Source organism: Plecotus auritus (genome assembly GCF_963455305.1).
Source record: "Plecotus auritus genome assembly, chromosome: 2".
NCBI classification, from domain to species: Eukaryota; Metazoa; Chordata; class Mammalia; order Chiroptera; family Vespertilionidae; genus Plecotus; species Plecotus auritus.
In genome coordinates, this window is record NC_137771.1 from 56437135 (window position 1) to 56460237 (window position 23103).

At 37.9% G+C, this 23103-nt stretch overlaps 1 protein-coding gene across 1 annotated transcript in view; it reads right to left on the minus strand.

Annotated features, from left to right (window-relative positions):
- The window catches only part of SLC44A5 (solute carrier family 44 member 5), a 333802-nt gene that overhangs the window by 118453 nt on the left and 192246 nt on the right, over positions 1-23103 (minus strand). The window contains exons 2-3 of the mRNA XM_080658185.1: positions 21364-21402; positions 1820-1868 (exon numbers count right to left, since the gene is read on the minus strand). Coding sequence (XP_080514311.1) covers positions 1820-1868; positions 21364-21402 — 88 coding nt within the window. The remainder of the gene's footprint in view (positions 1-1819; positions 1869-21363; positions 21403-23103) is intronic.

Sequence of the window (23103 nt, forward strand, 5' to 3'; positions counted from 1 at the left end):
TGAGAAACTGGGTTCATCTCTCTGGTGGCACAACCATCATTCCTTCACCTCTTTGGAAACAACTGCAGATGGGTGATCACAACGCACAAAGCAATGTCCTTGTGAACTGAGAGAGGCATGCAGAACATGGTGGATGGCAGGCAGGGAGCACTGTCAGGGTCTGCCAGAATATCTGATAAGACTTAGAAGGAAAGTGACATTATGTAAGCAGAAGGTGTTATTAAAGCTGGCCTTGCTGCTATGAAGAAACTGTAGTTTCTCATTTGCTTCTTAAACACCCCCAATTATTTTCCCAGAAAGGGCACTATAGAACCCTGCAGCCTCAAAGGTCACGGTGACTTCCTGTAGTTAAGCAACACTTTCCTGTTCTTGGATTGAAAAGTAGGGGAGGTATAGCCACATGCTGACCATTTCACCTAGCAGCCCTAAAAGCCGTAGGTAAAAATAAATTACTTTCCTCACAGTGATTATCACAGTTGTTTTGACTTTGCCTGGACTACCTGGTCCCTCATTAAATTCTAAATAACGAAATACAGAGAGCTCTCACCTCCTTGCCCACACATGAAGCCAGCCAGGCTTAGCTCTGCTTCCTTCTCTATAGCTCGAAAAGGCACCTGTAATCTGTATGCCATCTGCCCAAATGTGGCAGCTCATTTCTTCTCCTTCTCTCTCCTCATCCTCCTATTATTATTATTGTTGTCATTATTACTGTTGAAGAATCTGGATTATCCCTGAAAGCCCCTTGAGACCAATACACTAGATACAATTCTCACTAATCAGTTATTGTAAAATGAATGCAAGTACCGTAAGAGTAACTTCCTTAGTGAATGAGACTATTTGTACACCAGACAACAAAATGTACTCATGGTGTTACCATGATGAGAATGTGAGAGGCAATGTGAACATATTTATTCTAAAGAAGGCAGAGGAGCACCTTTAAATGAATGACCCAAAACAAATGAGCTGGGTTTTTAGAGCATTAGAATACATTGAGTAACCATTTGTTTAAAGCTGGGATAGTACAGTGACATAACAGTAAATGCTATGTACATGGTGATGGTTGGAAAGTGCAAATAAGCAGCTGATCATTATTCCTCATCACGGTTTATTATGGCATACAACTGCCAGAAATCAATGTCAAAGCCAAGCACAAACCAGCTACCAACAGCATAATTTTCTCTTCATTTTTAGCTATTCTACCCTGCAAATCCCTATTTGATTAGCAAGAAGCCTGGGAATAGAGGATAACAAATAAAAATAAGAGGCCTGTGAGTTATTAGATAATTTTTAAATGCCACGCAACCTTGGGGGAGAATCACCAGTTGAGACAAGTATATATTTCCCCAGAGGATTTTAAAATATCCTAAAGCGTGCAGTGCATGCTGCATTGGTGAATGGTTGTCTCTAAGAAAGCTCCCTGCCTTTGGAAACTGAGAAGCACACATACCGGCGTGCAAGAAGTTGGCATAGCAACTCTGCACTGCAGTTGTGAATCACAGAGTAAACAGGTGCATAAAACAACTACCCAAGTGTGTCTGCTTCTCCACAAAGTGGTTAAGTCTTGTAAAGCATTTTTTTACTTCTCTTTTTGAGAATTACAAACTCTTCACTCTAATAACTTAAAGCAGCTCATCTGCCAAACAGGAGAGGATATTCATGACTCATGGAAAGATTTATCCGGGATAAATAAGATGACCTGTAGCCTAAAATTTTCCCCTTACAGTAGACATAATTCTCCACTGACTGAAAAATAGCACTATAAAACAAGCTTTTCTGTGTTTGTTAAAAAAATAGTACTTCTAGGAAAAGAATTTCTTACCTCTTGGCAATAGGTCCCTTGAAATCTGGATCAAATGCTCTTGAATCACCTGCATTTAAAACAAATACCTTTTTAAGCATGTAAGCCAATGAAATGGAAAATAAATAGATATAAAATATGATTTAGAAATCTATATCTTGGCTAGTCTACTGCTCAGTGCAGTATTGAATTCATTTTTCTGTCCAATGAGACTTCAGTTATGCCTTGGTTACAACTGTCAATCTTTTTCCCTCTTCCCAGCTAGGAGCAAGACTAAAAATGATTTGCTAAGGACTATATTCTGTACACACACCCTCTCACTTTTCTGAGTAGCAACATTATAGAGTGCATTCCAAGTAGTTCTGAAGCCCTTCCAGCCTGCAGAACTGTCTTATCACCTGTCATGGCCAAGTATTGCTGAGTACTTGTGAGGTGCACAGTACAATAGAGATGTCTGCCTATCCCAGTCCTTTCGGTAGATTAGGCTTTGCTTCAAGAAACTGGAATATTAGTCACTGTTGTTCCTGCCATGTTGGCTGTATAGCAAATACAAATCATTATTATAATACATAAATAGCCATTTTTATTGATTTTTTTATATCTGCTACTAGATTTCATGCCATCTGGGACTATGCCCTAGTCATTCATTGTTGCCTCATAATTTAATCATCCTTAAACACTACAAGGAACACAGGGAACAGCTTTTTTTTCTCTCCACATGGACTGTATGGGCAGACCCAGTAATAACTTCTATAATTTTTGGACAAAGGTGCACATTTTGCAACCCATAACCCAACCTAAACACTACTCCCTCCTCTAGGACTTTGTCCCTGTGTGAAGGCCTGGTACTGAATTAAGGATAGAATTTCAAAATGGGACTGAAGAAAGACCTCCTCAACCCCCCACCCTAACTTTGCCTATACTCTATGGGGAAATTAGGCTGAGGACTCAGAGGCCTCTTCAATGTAATCACAGGCTGATGGCTAAACAACAGGAGGGAAAGGACAGACTTGCAAGAGAAATCCAATCCAACTGCAGTCAGCAAATATTCATAAAGCACCTAGTGTACTCTGAGAGCTCTGAGGCATGGCCCCTGTCTTGAAGACCTCACAACTGGTGGGGCAAGATTCACATATTGATTCAGTCAACAAATATTTTTTGAGAACCTTTATATACCAGGCCCTATGTTATATAATACATGAACATGACTATACCATATAAAATAACTAATAAAGTACTAAATTATGTGGTATTGGCCTTAAGTGTTACAAGAATTCTAAGAAAGTAAGTTTCAGCAAGGACTTCAGGAGTCAAGAGGGTTTCATTCCTGAAATGAGTGTGTGTGTGTGTGTGTGTGTGTGTGTGTGTGTGTGTAACTGGAATGAAACAAAAGGGAAAGGAGAAACATTCTGGGAGGGTGAAACCAGACCTCTGTTAAATTCAGTAACTATTTATTGATCACCTGTTATGTGCTCTGCAATAAAGGAGGCACTGCAGGAGATACAAGGTTTAGTGAAACATAGTTTCTGCAAGCTAACAAACTGGTGAGCAGAGATAGAAGTAAGAAAAGTCCACAAATCACTATAATACAAGGAAGATATGATAAGAGGGGTACATAAAATGTGTTAAGAGAGTTCTATGGAAGGAAGGTCACATTCAGTTGGGATTAGTCAGGAAGGATTGCTAGAGCCACAATATTTTGAGACAGGTAAAGGTTAGCCCTGGAGAGATGAAGGAAGTCACAGAGTTAGGAATGAATATCACATTCGTGGGGATGATGAAATGATCAGCCTGAATGGAGTACTGAATAATGGGATTGGGCGGGGGCGAGGCGGGGGGAGGTAATGCTGAATAGATAGTGTGGGATCAGACAGAAAGCCTAAAATCAGGAATGGAAGTTGCTTTATACATCTTAGGCGAGAGGGAGCCATAGGAGGATTTGAACAGAGGGATGACATGGTAGAAGCAGTGCTTAAGGAAGAGCAATCAAGCAACAAGTTGTATTACAAAGTGCAAAGTCAAGGAAACCAACAAGGAGTCTACTGCAATAACAGAGGTCAAGTAAGGTGAGCCACTGCCCACTGGTGGTGGAAGTAATAGAATGAGAGATTCAAGGTTCATCATAGAGTGGTCAGGTGGCTTAGGGATCAGGAGTAGTGGCGCAGGAGTCAGACTGTTCTCTGTCACTTACTATCAGAGTGACCCCAGGCAGGTCATTACACTTCTCTGAGTCTCAGTTTCCATATTTGTAAATAGGGTTTACAATAGTACCTATGTCATAAAGTTGTTAGGAGGATTATATAAATTAATAGCTGCAAAAGTGCTTAAAACAATGACTGTGCTTAAGCCCCCAATGTTCATTATTAGTCATATAATTACACGAAAAGATAAACAGAACATGATGAATGTTAAGATGTGAGGTTTAAACCACACCTGAAACCTACATGACCATCTTAATCAGTGTCACCCCAATTTAACTTAGTAAAATAAAAGAGTCAAAGATGGCTCCAAATGAAGGGACTAAAGACCTAGAAATTTGTGATTCTCAACCACTTCTGGTCTATTTCCTTGGTTTAAGGAAAGGTTGATGCTATTGAAACAGTTGGGAATAATAATGGGTGGAAGAAATTTATAAAGTTGTTATAAGAAAAAGAGCATATCTTGATTTTTCTCTTTTTAAATTTTTAATTTATTTTTCTCATTGAAAGTATTATAGATGTTCCCCCTTTATTCCCCATTGACCACCCCCCCACTGCCCACCAGGCCTCCACCATTCTAGTGTCTGTGTCCATGGGTTATGCATATATGCATATAAGTTCTTCAGTTAATATCTTCCCAGCCCCTACCCACACCTCACCTCCCCTCCCCTCCCGCCGTCTTCCCTCTGAGATTTGTCAATCTGTTCCATGCTTCTATGTCTCTGGATCTGTTTTGTTCATTTGATTCCACATAGGAGTGCAATCATGTGATGTTTCTCTTTCTCTGACTGACTTGCTTCACTTAGTATGATACTCTCCAGGTCCCTCATGCTGTCTCAAAGGGATTCTTCTTTTTCTACAGCTGCATAGTATTCCATGATATAAAGGTACCACAGCTTTTTTTTTTATCCACTCATCTACTGATGGATACTTGAGCTATTTCCAGATCTTAGCTGTTGTAAATAGTGCTGCTATGAACATATGGGTACATATATTCTTTCTGATTGGTGTTTCCAGATTCTTAGAAGTAGGAACAAGATTTTTCTCTTTTTAAGTTTGAAATGACATCCAATTGAAAAGTCCAGCATTCAACTACAGTTAAGAAACTGAACCCTTGGGTCAAGTCTTGAGGTAAATATTTGAAAGTCAATGAGTTTTTATCATGAAAAAGTGATGAGCTCCATAAAGAAGATCAAGTGTGTAGAGTAATGTTATAATAACAATAACGTTTAACATGTTTTTAGCATTAACTGCTAAGCATTGTACTAAATGCTTTTATGCATTATTTTGTTCACTTGACACAATAATCTTCTTGGATAGGTAGATCGGAAACTATTAGCCTCATGTTGCATATGTAAAAACAAGGCATGCAGAGGCTAAGGAACATGCCCACAGCCACAGAGTTGAGAAATGACCCACCTGGGACCCACACCAGCCAGTCTCACTACAACACAACAGGTCCTGTTGTCGCACCCTATGAAGCCAACATTGGTTCCTACTCCAGGGGGAAGTGTGTCAAATGTTTCCTGTTTGAGACAGTCCATATATACTTCAGTGTTAAGTACTCTGACACATTTTCAGCTTCTTTTTTTTCTGACTGCTTGCCGGACTCTGCCTCCAAGCAACAAATACGTTTCAGGGTGTCTAATCCCCCTTTCTCTGGGAACTGACCTCCTCTCTAAACACAGGACTGAGTCGCCAGCAGCCAAGTTTCTCCCATGTGCCTGTGCCCTGGCAATCTGTGACTGGGTCTGGTTTGGACAGGAGACTCAAGCTGGGCCATGCATTCCTGGCCACTCTATCCCTTTATCCCAGGAATTTAGAATTAGAATGAGCTTTGAGTTAGTCGGCGGGAGATTGGAACTGCAAAATATAAAGCTTGAAGGTCAGAAAAGCATAGAAAGCTGGCTTTCAGAAATCACTGAAGCAAACAGATGCAGAGATGGAAGTCCTGGTGGACCTTAGCTTCCTGTTGCAGTGCCTACCTGAGGCCCAGGCTTCAGTTTCATGAGACACCTATATCCTTCCACTGAAGTCCTATTTATTTATTTATTTGTTTACTTATTTTGCTAGTTCACATTGGTTACAGGCAGCTGAAGAGTCCTACAAATATACTCACCCTATATAGCTCAACTTAGGTTTCAACAATGCATTTTAACAACATTTATTATATTCTTGCAAATCAATGGTAGTTATATTGTCATTTTCTTTGAGAAACAGATTGCTTTCAAAGAAGAGTCTTTCAGGCTTGACTGGCTGCTTTATCTTGACATTTGCATTAGCAAATGGTGGGGATTCAAGGAGAATTCTTGAGCCTAAGTCTGCTTTCACAAAGCTCATAATTGAATAACAAATATATACACAAGACTATAATTTCAGCACTATGTGGCTGCCATGATAGAGACAGGCAGAGCATGCCATGGGGCACAGAGGGGCTCATAAATGGATAGGTGTTGTGTCTCAGATCCTGGCTGACACTGAGCTTGGGCTTCACTTTCTGCCAATCTTCTGGCCGGGTGCTCTTCACTCTGATGTGGAACATAGTACGGGTATTCTTGCTGGTCCACGTTTCAGTTCCACAAACTAGCTGAACACTAAAATATCTCAGAACTTTTTTTTTTTTAAATATATTTCTTTATTGATTTCAGAGAGGAAGGGAGAAGGAGAGAGAGATAGAAACATCAATGATGAGAGAGAATCATTGATCGGCTGCCTCCTGCACGCCCCCCACTGGGGATCAAGCCCGCAACCCAGGCATGTGCCCTTGACCGGAATCGAACCTGGGACCCCTCAGTCCGCAGGCTGACGCTCTATCCACTGAGCCAAGCCGGCCAGGGCACTCAGAACTTTTTTGAGGGAGTGGGGAATGCAAGTTTCCACCACCTCCACACCAAATACTACATTTCCGTATGTCTGAGGTGCATCTGGAAATGTGTATCTTTTAAAAGTCCCATCAGATAATTCTGATGCACAATCAGACTACTTGATTTATTCTTAATTTCATTTTTAACCTCTATCTTAGTTCATACATAGTCCTTAATTCTAGCTGTACATAACAGAGCAAACCTGATGGAATGAGAGGAAAGCAGGTTTTCATGATGTGTATGAGCTTTGGGAAACACCACAATTAAGGGCAAGAGGTAAAATGAAACAGTTATAGAAAGAGAAAGAGAAAAGTGACATCAAAAAAGCCAAAAAAATTTCAAGAAATAAGGAAGATTAAACGTTCCCCCCCCCCCAAAAAAAAATGATTATTAAGTGAATGCGTTCTTGTAGCAGGGACTGTAGTAAGTGCTTTCTACACAGATATGCCCTTTTGTACAATTACACATGGAAAAAGGTGAATTTTACCTCCCTTGGACTGTGCAAACAATAGCAGTGATATGTACTAGTATATTATGGCATGTAATGCTCCCAATAATTCTGTGATGTGTATCATTATTATCATTCCAGTTTACAGATGAGGAAGTTGAGGCACAGAAGGGTCAGCAAATTTGCCCTAGCCCACGCAGTTAACGAGAGGTAGACATAGAATTGGAAGGCAGGCGATCTCACCCCAAAGCCTTTGTTGAGCCACTGGGCGGTAAATTCCTCTTTACTAGTAGTGATCTTAGAGAAATTCCACAGATGAGTGGGGAGAGGAGTTAGGTTGAAAGGGATCAGAAACTTTTACTGGTCCTGTAATTATTCGCTTTTCACATTAAAGATATACTAAACTTGGTTTAAAAGTATCTGGGGTGGCTTTCAATTTTGGTGTGATTTGCAGCTCACCAAGTGAAAAAGCAGATTGCATTGTAAGTGAAGCGCTATTGTCAAATCTGTCTGAAAGCTGACACCTTCTGACTGTAAATCCCTGCTGCCTTATAGTTCAGTTGAAAATACACTAAAATCACAGTGCAGTGGTAAGATCCAGCTGATTCCATATAGTAATGACAGCTGGGAAGTGATGACTTCAGCCTGCCCCATGTGCTAGCAGAACTTGTATTGTTATGCAAATTTTTATTTCCTGAAATCAATACAGGGCATCGCTTTTTCAGAGGCCCTCATGGGCTCTAATTGCTTCTCTAGAATAAATAGACTGAGGGGCCAGCTAAATGAAAAAGCCACAATGCTTCACTGTTATATAGCACAGCTAGCTGAATATAATTCATATTTCTTATTTAAAGAAAAAGAAAGATAATTAAAATTAGGTAATCATAGTAAAAGCTTCTTAAGTTCACGTGACTGTTGTTGTTTTTTCTCTTCTTAGCTCCATTTTTCTTATACTTTAAAAAAAATCTTTATTGTTGAAAGTATTATATATGCCCCCCTTCCTCCCCCATTGACCCCTTCTAACCACCCTCGCCCCCCACCCCAGGCCTTCACCAACTTATTGTCTGTGTCTATGGATTATGCATAAATGCTTATAAGTTCTTTGGTTGATCTCTTCCCACCCACCCCACCACCTATCCCCCTTCTCTCTTAGATCACATGACTCTTGATCACCAAAATTATGACAATATAATCACTAAAATCATTCATGATAGACAGTTTCACATTTGTTATTGTAAGTGACATTTTGTATTGAACTCATACAATGTAATTATTCTTACTAGAAATAATTTATAAAGGCTAAGGAAAATAGTCCAGGTAATTAATTCAATTCATGGGTACAGATTTCACATGATTGCTGAATGCAAATGTCAAGATAAAGCAGCCAGTCGAGCCTGGAAGACTCATTTCTTTGAAAGCAATCTGTTTCTCAAAGAAAATGACAATATAACTACCATTGATTTTTTATCATAAAAAGCAGAAATCTGAAACATTTCATTTTATTCTTTTAATATATTCTCCTTCAGAGAATCTAATGTGACTTGGAGAGCAAAAGGAGAATTAAGGTGGGGCAGACAAGTATTTTAGGAGTTAGAGCTAGCAAGTCAGATAACTTTCCAACAAGCATGGAAATTTGGTGAGACATAAAATTAAGCCTTGCGTTAATGTTCAACAACAGCCAGTGGAGAATTGTGAATAATTAAATACATGTTTTACTTCATTTTTCAAATGTGTTTATGATTTTATGTCTAGAAATGAGGACCTGCCACTTCATCCAAGGAAAAGGTTTAAGTGACTGCTTACTTGTAGCAGGGACTGTGGCCTCAACAAAGGATAAGAAGCCATGCTCTCTGCCATTTCTTACAGGGTAATGTTTTTTCTTCTCAACCCAGCACCCATGGCCTTTCATGCTATGTCACCAGCCTCATCTCCTGCCATCCCTCACTTCAAACCTGATCTTCTAACAGTTCTGTACTGCGATGTTTTCCCTCCAAAATCAGGTGTTTTTCATAGTGTCCTTTGAATAATATAATTTTCCCTTCCTTTGGCAATGGCTAAAGGAAGCCTACAATTCTTACAAATTCCTCACCCATCCTTGAGGAAGGAATAAGGACCAAGACATTCTACTGGCCACTGTGCCAGCAGATGGAGCCCACTTGACTAGAGACCAATGTTGAGAACTTTCATGTAATCCATCCCAAAGTAGCTAATTCCATTGATCTCAGAGACATACATACTTCTATTATTGCCCTGTTGCACTTAGAACACTGCACTGCATGCTGTGGTAGGAAGATATCCACATGCTAATTCCCCAAACTTGAGAACAGTTTTCTTTACATTGCAAAAGAGACTTTGCAGATGTAGTTAAATTGAGAGCCATGAGATGGGGAGATTACCCTGGATTATCTGGATGAGCCCAATGTAATCACAAGAGTCCTTAAATGGAGAAGAGGAAGACAGAATAGTCAAAGAAGAAGCTGTGACCATGGAAACAAAGTTAGATAACACAATGTGAGAAAAACTCAACTGGCCAATGCTGGCTTTGAAGATGGAAGGGGGTCATGAGCCAAGAAGTGTGGCTCCCCCTAAAGGCTGGAAAAGTAAGAAAATGAATTCTCCTCCCCTAGAGCTTCATTCAACAAGGGAATGCAGCACCACCGATTCTGGATTTTAGCCCATTGAGACATATTTTGAACTTCTGACCTCCAGAATCATAAGATAATAAATGTGTGTGATTTTTCAGTCACTGTATTTGTGGTAATTCATTATAGCAGTAAGAGGAAGCTAATACACATGACTATTTCTTCTACTGAATTAATAGCTCCTTAAGGGCAGAAACTAGATCTTGGTTATTCTATTTGTCATTACCTACTTTGGTGCCTGTTATATACATAACAGGTACTCAATAAATGTTTATAGAGTAAATTTAAAAAGAATGTCAATATAATTTTGAACTCCTGTTTCTTTAATTTAGGCTATAAAAATACAAATAAAAGATCTATTTGACAATTAGCAGTTAATAATTTTAGATAAATTTCAACTTGGGTTCAAGGCAAATTAATAGACTACTAGAATTGCAATGATGTTAAAAATTACTCTTCCTACCACCAACATTCAACATCTATTTGTAGTGTCCAGATCAGTAAGAGTGAACAAAAAAAGTAAGGGAGACAGAAACCCATACTGGTAAATTAAAATTGGGTATTAAATTACCCTGTAGCAAATGTCATCCCTGCCACCTACAAGCTCTAAGTCTATGATCTAGGGGGAATTACTTTTTATCTCTCTGAAATTCGATTTTATCACCTACAAAATGATAGATACTAGTGTAGGGATTCAGAATAAGTCACCCCAAAATATGTGTGGATTATTTTGAGCTCAAGCCAACAGAGACCCTTTGGGCTCAAGAGAAACATCTGCCCAGCCCTCCCCAAATACCTAGAAGAATCTAAATCAGAGGCCTTGCCCATAATAGATTACCAGACAAAACCTTTTTGAGCTATCTATGTGGCAGGGCAAACTACTAATTACTGAAAATCTGCTCTTCTTATTGTTCTCCAAAGATTTTCCTCCCCTCTGAAGCCCTAAGATGCCTTACCTCCTCTTTAGCTCAGAATGCCATATATACCTCATTTTAACTTTCTGCCCCTAAACTTCTCATATATGTGAGGTCTTGGTCTCTCTCCTACATGTATATGTAAATATGTAATTAATTTTTTTTTCCTGTTAATCTGTCTCATGTAGATTTAATTATTGGGCCAGCTAAAATAACTTGAAGGGTAGAGGAACATTTCTTCCTCCCCGACAGTAGCAAAAAATAAAAATGAAAAAAGGAAGAACTTAATTTCTGCCTTTAGAATGACCATGGGAAATAACAAAGTATATGTAAATTATGCTCATAAATAAAGTAGATCAGTGTAGAATCATTGCAACCCAACTTTAGTTGAAATACCACATAGGTTATAAGTGACAGCAATAATTCTAGAAGGTTTCAATGACTAAGCTGGGGTGACATTTATGGAATAACTTTTGAAGGAGAGGAATTTTGAAGATGCTTAAAGGAAAGAATGTGTCACATAGGAAGCTGGACACAAGCACATGCTCAACCACAGCAAAGGCTAAGCTGGGGGAGGACACACGAGAACAGTTAGGGGAATGAGGACATCACTGGGAGGGAGAAGAGGATTCACAAAGCCCCTCAAGTCTTCCTGTTACTGGAAAGGGGACCTGGCCCCCAGCGGGTCTGCCTAGGGCCGGCTGGTAGCGTGTAGGTTCTTGACTTTGTGCAGGAAAGATTTCACAACACAAGTCCAGGTGATTTTTAGAGGATGTTTATTAAAGCTGGGGACAATGAAACAAGGAAGGGCCTAGGATAGAAAAAGAAATAGGAGAGGCACCAGGTGGGGAAATGAGCCGAGGCTGGGCTGCTTTGGCTCACTAAAAAATAAGAGAAAAGGGGGCTTTTACAGGTCTAAGGGGTTAGCCCAGAACAAGCAGCTGCTGCCTATTTCTGCCTGGTTGCAAGTCTCATGTGGTCCCTCAGAGTTTAGGAGATGCCTGTGGGGAAAGCAGGGGGAAGGGAAAGGTGCAGGTGCGCTCCCTGGAGGGAGAACTGGCCCTGAGAACTTCCTTTAGAGGGGTTTTAAAGGCTGGGAGTTTAGGGGAGGTCTTAGGGGAGAATCTCAATAAAATATTCATCAGCTTTATGCTGATGTGCCAAAATAAGATTTATTCCCTTAACTTCATCTGTTGTTGGGTGTAGTTGGCAAATGGCATTAATTGGATTTCTGCTATCTGTCTCTGAGTAAGGTGATTTAAGCTATTCATCCTCTGGTTGAGGAGAAGTGTAAACCATTTATTATTAAGCCTCCCAGGTTACAGATGATAGGATTTTTCGATTTACTAGATGGCTATAAACTGCTTGACTATTTAACTATCTGTCTCAGTTTCCCTATTCTGCTCGTCCTGGCTTAGTAGCTTCTCAATGTGAGGCAGTGCCACAATTGTCATGAATGTGTTTCTGCTGATGCAGAGGAAATAGAAGAGTTAAAGTCAAGGAACCAACAAGAAAATTGCTGTCTTATTTCAGACATAGATGGTAGGAGCCTGGCTGAGGCTGTAGAGAGGATGAGGCAATTCCAGAAGCATTGCAGAGGAATCCATTCTGTGGGGGTGAAGGAAAGGGCATGGACCCAGCTTCATCACTAATGACAGCAATCCCTCATGCAGAAAATGATGTGCATTCCAGAAAGTCATCTTCGGCAGAAACATGACCCCACATTGGACATGACAAGATTAATGAAAATGCAAATGAGACTCCTTCAGCACTGATTCAACCAAACAATACAGGCACATCATGACCTTATGATGGTTGTTTTTCTCCCAGTTTCAGCAACTTCTTAATCGTATGGGACGATAAATCACTCTGTGCTACATCAAGAATGTCAAATCTCCTGCTTTAAGAATGATTTTTCTAATCACAGGGTTGGTTTCTAAATAGTTCACATCATTATTTGAAACGATTCACCCTATATGAACACAAATCATTAACATTTAGTTAGAATGTCAACCTTAGAAGTAATAACCCAGAAGAAGCAACTTTCACTTCCACTGAGCAGGCAAAAGAAAACATACATAAAGCACTCAGGGTGCTTCTTAATAGACTGATTTTATAGGCAGTGTTGAAAGATGCACGTTTAGGGGGCATTGGAAATGCACTTCTTAAAAAATGATTTTTCTTGACAACTGCGACAAAGCAGTGAATTTGTGCTATAGAACAGCCATGAATTATTAGATAATCACACATCTACTCAGAATAAATAAAATTCTGAATCAATATTGGTTTAAAAAGCGAGTCTAGAAGCAAACAAGAACACAAATTGCGTTTGAAGGTTATCAATGTGGGTTTTCTAATACTTCTTTCTAAAGACCCATGACATATTCTAATTACATTGAAGAGACTCCTTATTTTCTTCCAGTCTCATAGGTTGTGCATTTCATTATCATGCCAGCCCCTATTCCCTCACCTCCTAAAAAATGTAAGTACAATTTCACAGCCAGAGATAGGAAATGAAGAGCATTTCACTCCCCCTAGATATAAAAATAAGTGACTTCATCTTGCTTTTCCATCTGCAGATTTCAGGCAATAGTACAATAAATGAATAAAGGTTGGGGGGGAATAGATTAGAAAGTTATCATTATATAAATACAAAAATTAACTTTTGTAAATAAGGAGCAAATTATCTTTAAAGTTATAGATGAATAAAAGGCTTTCCATTGAACTTAAGAAAAATAGCAAGAATTTGTCAATTTATCACAAGTCCATAAAGCAGTTTGGTAGCTAGTGATAATATATCTGCTAACTTCCTAGTATTGCCCTCAGGTTATTGATGAGAAAAAATTAAACTGCTTATCAACTCTGACTTTTGCCACAACACAAGAAGATGAACGATAATAATCACAGGAATAAAATCCCTATTCCTGGGTCTGAAGGGTAAAAAAGAAAACATATTTTAGTGCATAATTTCTATCAAGGCATCATGATCCAACAAATAAAAACTACAAGAGGAGTACACTATTAGAATCTGTATTACATGTAGTGCCTTTCACCAACGGTTCAGACTCGCCGCTTAAAATGAGAAATGGGAATAACAGACAGCAGTAATGCACACAACCTACACCACCTGTGATCTCAATTCACAGAGAGAGAAAACAAGAGAGAAATTGAGTCTTTCTTCTTTCTTAGGGGCGGGGGTGGGAGGTGGAGAATGAGTGGGCTCTTGTTATAGAACAAGATAATCACTTGGAAAGGATGCCTGGAGTCTTATCTCGGTCCCTCGGAGAGTCCTGTCTCCTTGGATCAAGTCAAGGACAAAATAGCTTGTAAATTTTATGAAGCTAGCATATGTGAGAGAGAAATGCTCATAAAATTTTTCTTCTCTCAAAATGGATCTTTCACAAAGAGACTGAACATATTGTAAGTTCATTGTCAAAAGGAAACTTTGGACTTACATTCTGCATAGGTATAAAGGAGTGAATGAAAGACTAGGGAAGGGAAATCTAGCACTCAAGTAAAGGATTTGACTCATAATCTCCCATAATGGTAATAATATAAAATTGTGAAGATAAATCTGTAAGTAAAAGTCTACTGGTTAGCTCCAATTCTAAAAGTATGAGAAATTCATCTCTCTCTCTCTCTCTCTCTCTCTCTCTCTCTCTCTCTCTCTCTCTCTCTCTCCTCTCCCTCCCCCTCTCCCTCTCCAAAAAACAACTAAAAATTCTGAATACAAAGCTTAAAGAACATCTTCCTAAAAGCACTGAAAATCTTACAAACTGGTGAAGAAATATCAGATCAAAATCTAAATGAAAGCAAGAACCCAGAGAGGAGGATACTATTAAAATCACTATAGACTGAAATTTACCAACTTAGCATATTTATATATACTTAAGACTCAGTTTAAATATTATATGAAAAGCCAAGTTTTGGCATTGCATTTCTACATCATGTTTCCTATGCTTAAGGAATACATTGGTTTGTATTTTTGCAAGAGAGCATTTAGCTAGGTTTATAAAAGTTTAACAAATAACTAACAATTTGGGGGGTCAATATTTACTGAGGCTGGTATCACATCTCTAAGGCAGGCATTGGAGTAAAATGTCAATATTATAAAAAAATTTTCCTTCGACCAGAATTATTTGACAGAGTAATCAATCAAGAAACAAATAACACCTGTTAAGTACCACAGTTAATAAGACTACCTGACCAATTAGGACAAGGTCCTTTCATAATCGCTGACTTGGGTAATTATTTGTTCTATAGATACTAATGGGTTCTGACGTAGGTGGGCATCAACTCAGGTTTTCTGGAAGACGTGTTTGTAAAGAGTACTTTAAGTGGGTACCTTGATATCATAACAATAAAATCGATTTTGGTTCTCCCTCTGCACATGCACGTGCATACACACACACACACACACAGAACCACAAATTCAGAACAAATTGATATTTTGAATGCTTAAAATAAAACACTGGTTTCCTAAAAATGTATTCAACGAGTGTCTCTTATTGTCAAAGGAAATTCTGCTTCCTGAGACATATGCAACTATGAGAATATTCTGCATGTTCACACACTCTGCCACAACCTCCTCTAAAACATAGGAAACATAAACACACTAACCAGTTAAATACACATTAAAATTTATCAATAATATTAAACTACAGTCCAATAAAAATTTTCCTTGCAGGCATATCTCTCTTAATCTTTTGTTTTTATGGAAGATACCCAAAGAAAGCAAAAATGATTCACTCTTTCCTTCTGATTACTTTGATATAAAACAAATAATCTGCTAAGTATTATATAAGAAATATTTTAAAAGAATATTTGTATTTTTGGTTTTAAGGACAATTACAACTTTTAGGAGTTCCCAAGATAGAAGAAAAAAATGAATGTGGAGTAGTTCTTTTGAATACAGTGGTTAAAACTGTGATGACTGGGGGCGGCCAGGGAGAGGTCAATGGGGGAAAAAGGAGACTTATGTAATACTTTAAACAATAAAGAATTTAAATTAAAAAAAACAACTGTGATGATCACAGTGATTCATAGAAAGAATCTTCCATAACAGAACTTTCCATTCTGAAGTATATTATCTCATTGTTGAAAACAATTTAAATCAGTCTCAGAGTTTTATTTTTAAATTCATGCTAATAATTTTGTCACATAATTAAATTAGTATTTAAAATAAAAAATCAGAATTTATTCATTATTTTTTCACGTTTGCAGTTAAATGTAGTTCTGTTGTTTTATCAATATAAAAACAAATAGCTTTCCTTTTTGATAACTGAAGACTTAGCTCAGTTTGTTAAAAAAAAGTAAAGTAAAACTTCACCAGGAGAATAAATAATAAAGGTGAACCAGGTTAACTAATTACCAGGTTTTTTGTTGAAGTTTTCCTATTGCTTGGCCATGTTACTGCTTCCAGCTCATATTTTCAAGCTCCAATCACTATCCCATGTAAACAGTCCACTATCCTCAGTGCCTCTGAGCTGCTAAGATACTATTTATCTATGTTTAAAAATAAAATTGAATAGTTTAGCTTTTTTCTACTAAGGGTGGTTCTGACTACATGAAGAGTTTTCTTCAAAGAATAGAAAAATTATATCTCTCAATGATCTATACTCTGGCTTAAAGCCAGGCCTGGTAACCTAGCAAAGAATTCAAACTCCAAAAATTAACATTATAGGCTTTCCTTTAGTTCTAGGAGGAAAGAAAGAATTTCTGGACTCTTTGTATTCATAGGCCAAAACATAACATATCCACATCTGAAATAACTATTTATAAAAAAGAATATCACTTTAAAGATTCGTTTATTGGAATTTGTTACACTTAAAACAATTTCACTCATTTCTAACTCATTTTATCTCTCCTGCTACTGGAACTGACTCAGGCCCAGGTAGCATATTGATCAGAATATTCCTAAGCATGGTTTCCTAATGTGAAGATGGCCAAGTGTGTGTGTGAATATATGCCTACAGATGACCTCTTTCATGCAATTTATATAGACTAAGTGTTCCTGCTCCCACTTAACCTATCAGGCAAACCAAACTGAGATAAAATGTAAATATGTAGCCACAGAAGTAGAAACAAGTGAATGGGGACTGGTTAACATGCAAACATGTACCATGAGTCTCTGATTGGAAACATACTAGTAAGGTAGGGAACTGGGTCCATTTTGCACAAGGCATCCTTATTCTCTGGTTACAAAAGCTAGGGGTTAACATTTGAAAGCTCTTAAGGGAAATTTAAGAATATTATGAATGTCTAGGTACAACCAAAAGCCTTATATTAAAAGTGCAAAAAAGCATGATGTCAGTGGAACACAGATTCTAAGATCTAGGTCTAATCCTGGCCTAGCACTAACAGAGTGATGCGGGAAAATCCTTTAACCCTTTGGAGCTTAAAGTATAAAATGAAGTGATTAAAGACAACTCCCATGGTTCCTTCAGGCTCTAAACAGCTAGCATATGATAGGTCCTGCATAAACACTTGTTGAATAAAAATACCTATAACTGCCAAAGATTGAGGAACAGAGACTACAGGATGCAGCCTACCCACACGGCTCTGATCCAAAGTGGAGAGAGTGGAGAACCACCAGGGAACTTCAGAGTAGGTCTCATATAGACATGGGATGGAAGTAACGATATCTGAAGCAGAAACAGAGCAACACTAGCAAGATTATTATATACAGGTTGTACTCAGAACATTCAAGCAAAATTCAAAGGTGTCTCTGGGTTTCCTGCAGTGATTAAACAGGAAGCTGAGTACCACCCAAGAGAGAAGCTTGGATGTGGGATCAGAGTGGGAATGAAGTAGGCCCACAGCGAGAGGAACCAGTGCATCAGAGACAGAGAAAAGTGAGAATGGGAGAGAAAATTTAATTTTCCTATTTAAGTAATAGAAAACCTAGCATTTAATAACTCTCAACTGAATGCAAGTTGTCCCAACAAACAATAATATGACCAGTTTTGTTGGTTATATGAAGGAGCTTGCATGTGGCAAAGGGAAGACCTAAAATAAGAAGCCTATTAGGAAAGAGAAGTGAGTAGGACTGGGGGTGTGGTCTCACTCTGATATGGAAAAATCACTTTAGTTTTCTTGTTGGATTTGGTAGCCACCAAGCAAGTAGAGGGTCTGAACCCAGTTTTATCAAATAATTCAAACTTCATTCTCTATCAATGGGTAGCAAAGCTATGTAATGAGAAATTATAGGTTCACCCCATTTCCTAAGGCGGGGAATCAAACATTTGCTTTCAATTAAAAACAAAATATAAAGTCTTTTTAAAAATAGAAAACATACCCTAGTCAGTGTGGCTCAGTAGATAAGAGCATCGGCCTGCGGACTGAAGGGTGCCAGGTTTGAGTCCAGTCAAGGGCACATACCTGGGTTGCAGGCTTGATCCCCAGTAAGGGACATGCAGGAGGCAGCTGATCAATGATTCTCTCTCCTCATTGATGTCTCTCTCTCTCTCTTTTTCTCTCTCTCTCTATCTATCTCTCATCCTCTCTGAAATCAATAAAAATATATGTAAAAAAAGGAAACATTATGCAATTTGTGTCAGATCTTTACTATACTTGTGCAAATTAGTTAACTACTTTATGCCTCAGTTTTCTCATTTATAACATGGGAAAACAGAACAGACTTCAAAGAGTTGTTGGGTAGATTAAGTGAATTAGCATATATAAAGCAATAGGCAACACATAGTAAGTGTTATATAAATAACTATTTTGTTATTGTTGTTGTAGTTGTCACAGCAACACATCTAAAGACCTAGGTACCTTTTTATAGTACATAACATTTAGCCTTATTGTTTCTCAAAAATAAAAATAAATAAAATTAAATGGGAAATAAAATGAACTCCATTTCAGAAGAGCCAACTTTACCTCTTTTTGAATAATTTTAAAAAGTAGGCAGACAAAGTCCAAACCACTTTAAGAATCAATACTGAAAGATATACTCATTTTGGTCACTTAAACCAAGCTATCAAAAACCAAAATGAAGGGTGTCCTAGTTAACACTGTGGAATAGCTGATTGTAGTCAATGCTTGAAAGAGAGAGGAAGCCAACTTGGATTGCCAGGGAAGTAAAAGCTCCAAGGTAAAGGAAGAGGTCTTTCCTAGGGAATCAGAACTCAACTTTATATAACACTAGAGGCCTGGTGCACAAAATTCATGCACTTGGGGTGTGTCCCTCAGCCCTGCATGTGCCCTCTTGCAGTCCGGGAGCCCTCAGGGGATGTCCAACTGACAGCTTAGGCCCACTCCCAGCAGCTGGACATCCTTAGCGCTACCACAGAGGTGGGAGAGGCTGCCGCCACTGCTGCTGCATTCACCAGCCATGAGCCCGGCTCAGGGCTTCTGGCTTAGCAGTGCTTCCCCTGTGGAAGAGCACTGACCACCAGGGGGTGGCTCCTGCACTGAGCGTCTGCCCCCTGGTGGTCAGTGTGCATCACAGCGACGGTCGTTCTGCTGTTTGGTCGATTTGCATATTAGCCTTTTATTATATAGGATGTTTTGCCTGAAGAAGAAAAAATTGCTTTTTCCCCTTTAAATTTACATTTTCTGCCTAAAGATGTTTCTAGAGTTTCAGGAATTTCTGTTTGGAGTCAAACTTGTTTTAGCAATAAATTTCCACTGTTACAGCTCTAGCTAACAATGACATCATGGCAAAGAGAAAATAAAAGAAGCAATTAAAATTAGAGCAGGATATTTTAACTCTGGCAGTTTGACACTGAGGACATTTCTAATTTTATTTTGGAACAAAATACAACTTGACCCAAAGTAAAATTATATTGGATAGAAATTATTATGACAAAATAAAACTAACAATGATAAAAATATATATGAAGTGTTTTGTTTTGTTTTTCAATAAAAAAAAAAACAGGCTGAAGAATCACATATTGTTATTAACCCTGAAAACTGCAAAAATTAACCTTGGAAGAAATTAAGCTTTTAGAGAAATCATTAACAGAAACCAGAATCAACACTAGCTAAAAATTCTCATGGTAAAAATTTATTGACCAAAACTTGATAAAAGAATTACACTGTCTAGCAAAAATTGATATGGAAACACTGAGATGGATAGAAATAATGACCACAAAAATATTCAATGAAGTTGATGACCCTTGTTGTAGACAAAACATAATCAATGAATCAAACCTTTATTTTAAAATTGACACAGGAAATGTTGTAGTCTGAGTAAAATAAGTTTAATAGAATAAAAAAGATAAAACTATAAATAGTTTAACAATGCTATACAAAAATTAAAGAATCAAGTTAATAGAATTTACTATCCTCCCCCAAAAAAGAACACTATACTGACTCAAAAATATTGATGTTGGTATAAATCCGATTTAAATATTGGTATTTAGAAACTATCATAATATCCTCAGGCTTAAACTGGGTCAAAGTGAAAGAATCAAAATGTATAGGTCAAAAGAGTAAGGTCAACATAGTCAACATCCAAAAATAACACTCTGGCCATTAGGCTAATATAATATTTGCTTTGTGATGGGTCGAACATTTATGTACTAAATTAACTAAACCTGATTAAATTAGTACATTAAATAAAGTGTGATTATAGAAAAAACATACTATTAAATTGTATTTGTGCTTTGAACATTTAAATAGCAGTTTGTTTTTTGCTCACTTCACTACTTGATTTTGGGATAGAAATTGTTATAAACAGACTCTTCTGTAGAGAATGGACTTACATTAAAGAAAGCTTATAGTGTTTAGGGCAATAGCTAAAGCATAAAAGCCAATGAGGTGGCTACTGTAGGGTATCTAAATGAGAAAGAACAGTGGCTTGAATAGTGATGAACTAGAGATGGTGAGACTAGAGCCTTTATTAGAAATGAGAAGGATGATAGGGAGACAAGAGCAGATTTGGTGGGAAGTGAATTAAATAAAGAAGTCTGAAGCAAGATAGAGCAATCAGGGCCAGAGATATAAACTTAGTAGTTAACAGCATGTTTATGGTGTTTAATACTATGGAACCAGATGAAATTACCTAGAAAAGTACAGAAAGAGAAAATACATCCTGGGGGCAGTCCAACTTTCAGAATTAAACTGTTGAAGATGGTGCAGAAGAGGAGGAGACATGTGTCAAGGTCACAAGCTGAGAGGGAAGGATGGGAAGAAAACAAGATGTTTGGGGTGAACTGGGGTAATAAGGCATCAGTAGCTATGTGCTATTTCTCCTAGAGGACTCTTAAGAGAGGGAAAAATAAGCCACTTGAAAGCAGGTGGAAAATTTCAGACACTTAAAAGAAGGACCCAAAAAGTCTTCAAGAGCAATTAGTCTTTACTAACCAAATATTGAGGTGTTCCTAGAATTTTTAAATTTAATTTATTGACATTGGTTAATAAAATTATATAGGTTTCAGGTGTGCAATTCTATAATACATCATCTGTATATTGTGTTATCATGTAATTTTAATAGACTGTCATGAAGTTTCTTAGACTAGGTTATAGCACTTAACACTCAGACTATGACTTACCAAATTTCTTGTTCGTTAAGTAAGAGTCTGATGGTTCTTCTAGAAAAAAGCACAAAGCAAATATCTTTATTTGCAGGAGTTGGTGACTCTCCCTATCCTAGAAATCCTAGTCCTTAGACTTTACTACAGAACAACATAAGGTCTGTTGGACTGGCTGAACTGATTCTTAACACCCAAAGTCACTAATACTGAGCATTTACTTTAAAGAAATTAAAAGAACTGCATGAAGGTGCTGGAATAAGAGGTTTGGGTATGGGGGAATAAAGCTGTGTACAACACAGACAATATACAAAGTCATGAAATGTTCAGCAACAAGAAATGAAGCACTTTGCTTACTTTCAGTTTATGTTACTTTACAAACTTCATAAGGCACATTAGTCATCAAAAACTTTATATGCATTAAATACCTTTAATTACATGTAGAATAGCAAGTGTGGAGTAGAAAAAAGAGATATAATTCGAATTCAGCAGCCACACTTTAACCACATTACATGTGGCCTTCTGCTTGAACAGAAGCCCCCACAAGATAGTTACCAAAATAGCCTATTAAGTTTGAAAGATATTATTTTTATGGTTATTTGGGGGGAAAGGACAGCAAGATCCATAATGCTAGCACCCTAAGGATTTAAGGTTCAAATAACCCCATATATATGTGAAACAAAGATATTAATACTTTCTATGAGCATGCTTTATCAGACTTGTCCACCTGTTAATAAAAGCTGTTAAAAATAAAAAATCCAACTATCAACCTGATGGGCAGAAATTAAAACACTGGTATCAGCATCAATGCTTTTCATCCATCCAACAATAGTAGATCATTAAGTCAGAGTTAGGATAGAGATTCTAGGGAAAGTGAACATTCGTAAACTGTTCACTTGGGAAAATAATAATCATCATTAAAATAGCAAATAATTTTTGAATACTTATTATGTACTAAGTGCCATGCTTTAATTATATTAACTCATTTAATATGCACAACAGCCTTTGCCATAGTCACAATAATCAATTCTCTTAAAAATTTTTTATTGGTTGCAGAGAGGAAGGGAGAAGGAGAGATAGAAACATCAATGATGAGAGAGAATCATCAATTATCCATCAGCTGCCTCTTGCACACCCCTAATGAGGATCGAGCCCGCAACCCACGGGCATTTGCACCAACCAGGAATTGAACCATGACCTCCTGGTTCATGGGTCGACGCTCAACCACTGAACCACACTGGCCAGGCTCAGCTCTCTTCTAAAAATGAAAAGCTGAGGTTTCCAGAGGCAATGTGAACCTTAGATCTAATTTCTGCTTACAGCCACCTTGCTAGTAAGTGGGGGATCTAGATTCACACTGAGGTCTGTGTGGCTTCAGAGTCCACTCTGAACCAGTAACTAGCCTCTAGTACTATCAAATTTATGGTAAAAATAAAGATTATGCATAACATTTTCAGACCATCCCCTGAAAATGCTGGATCCCATTCATTAGGAGGCTAAGCACCATCTGACTTCCCAGGTTTTTTATTGGGGACATACAGGTTTCAGACTTACCATTTGGTAAGCCCACTACAGCCCTCAAAATGTCATAAGATTGATGATCTCTCACTGGTTTTTATTACACTACTGGCATGTATGTGCAAGGCTTAGTGTCTGAAAGATAGAATAAAATGTCAAGATCCAATGCTAACTGCTTCATTCCTGTTCCTGGGCCTAAGTGACCAGCCTTGGCGTTAATATCCCCAATACACTAAAACACAA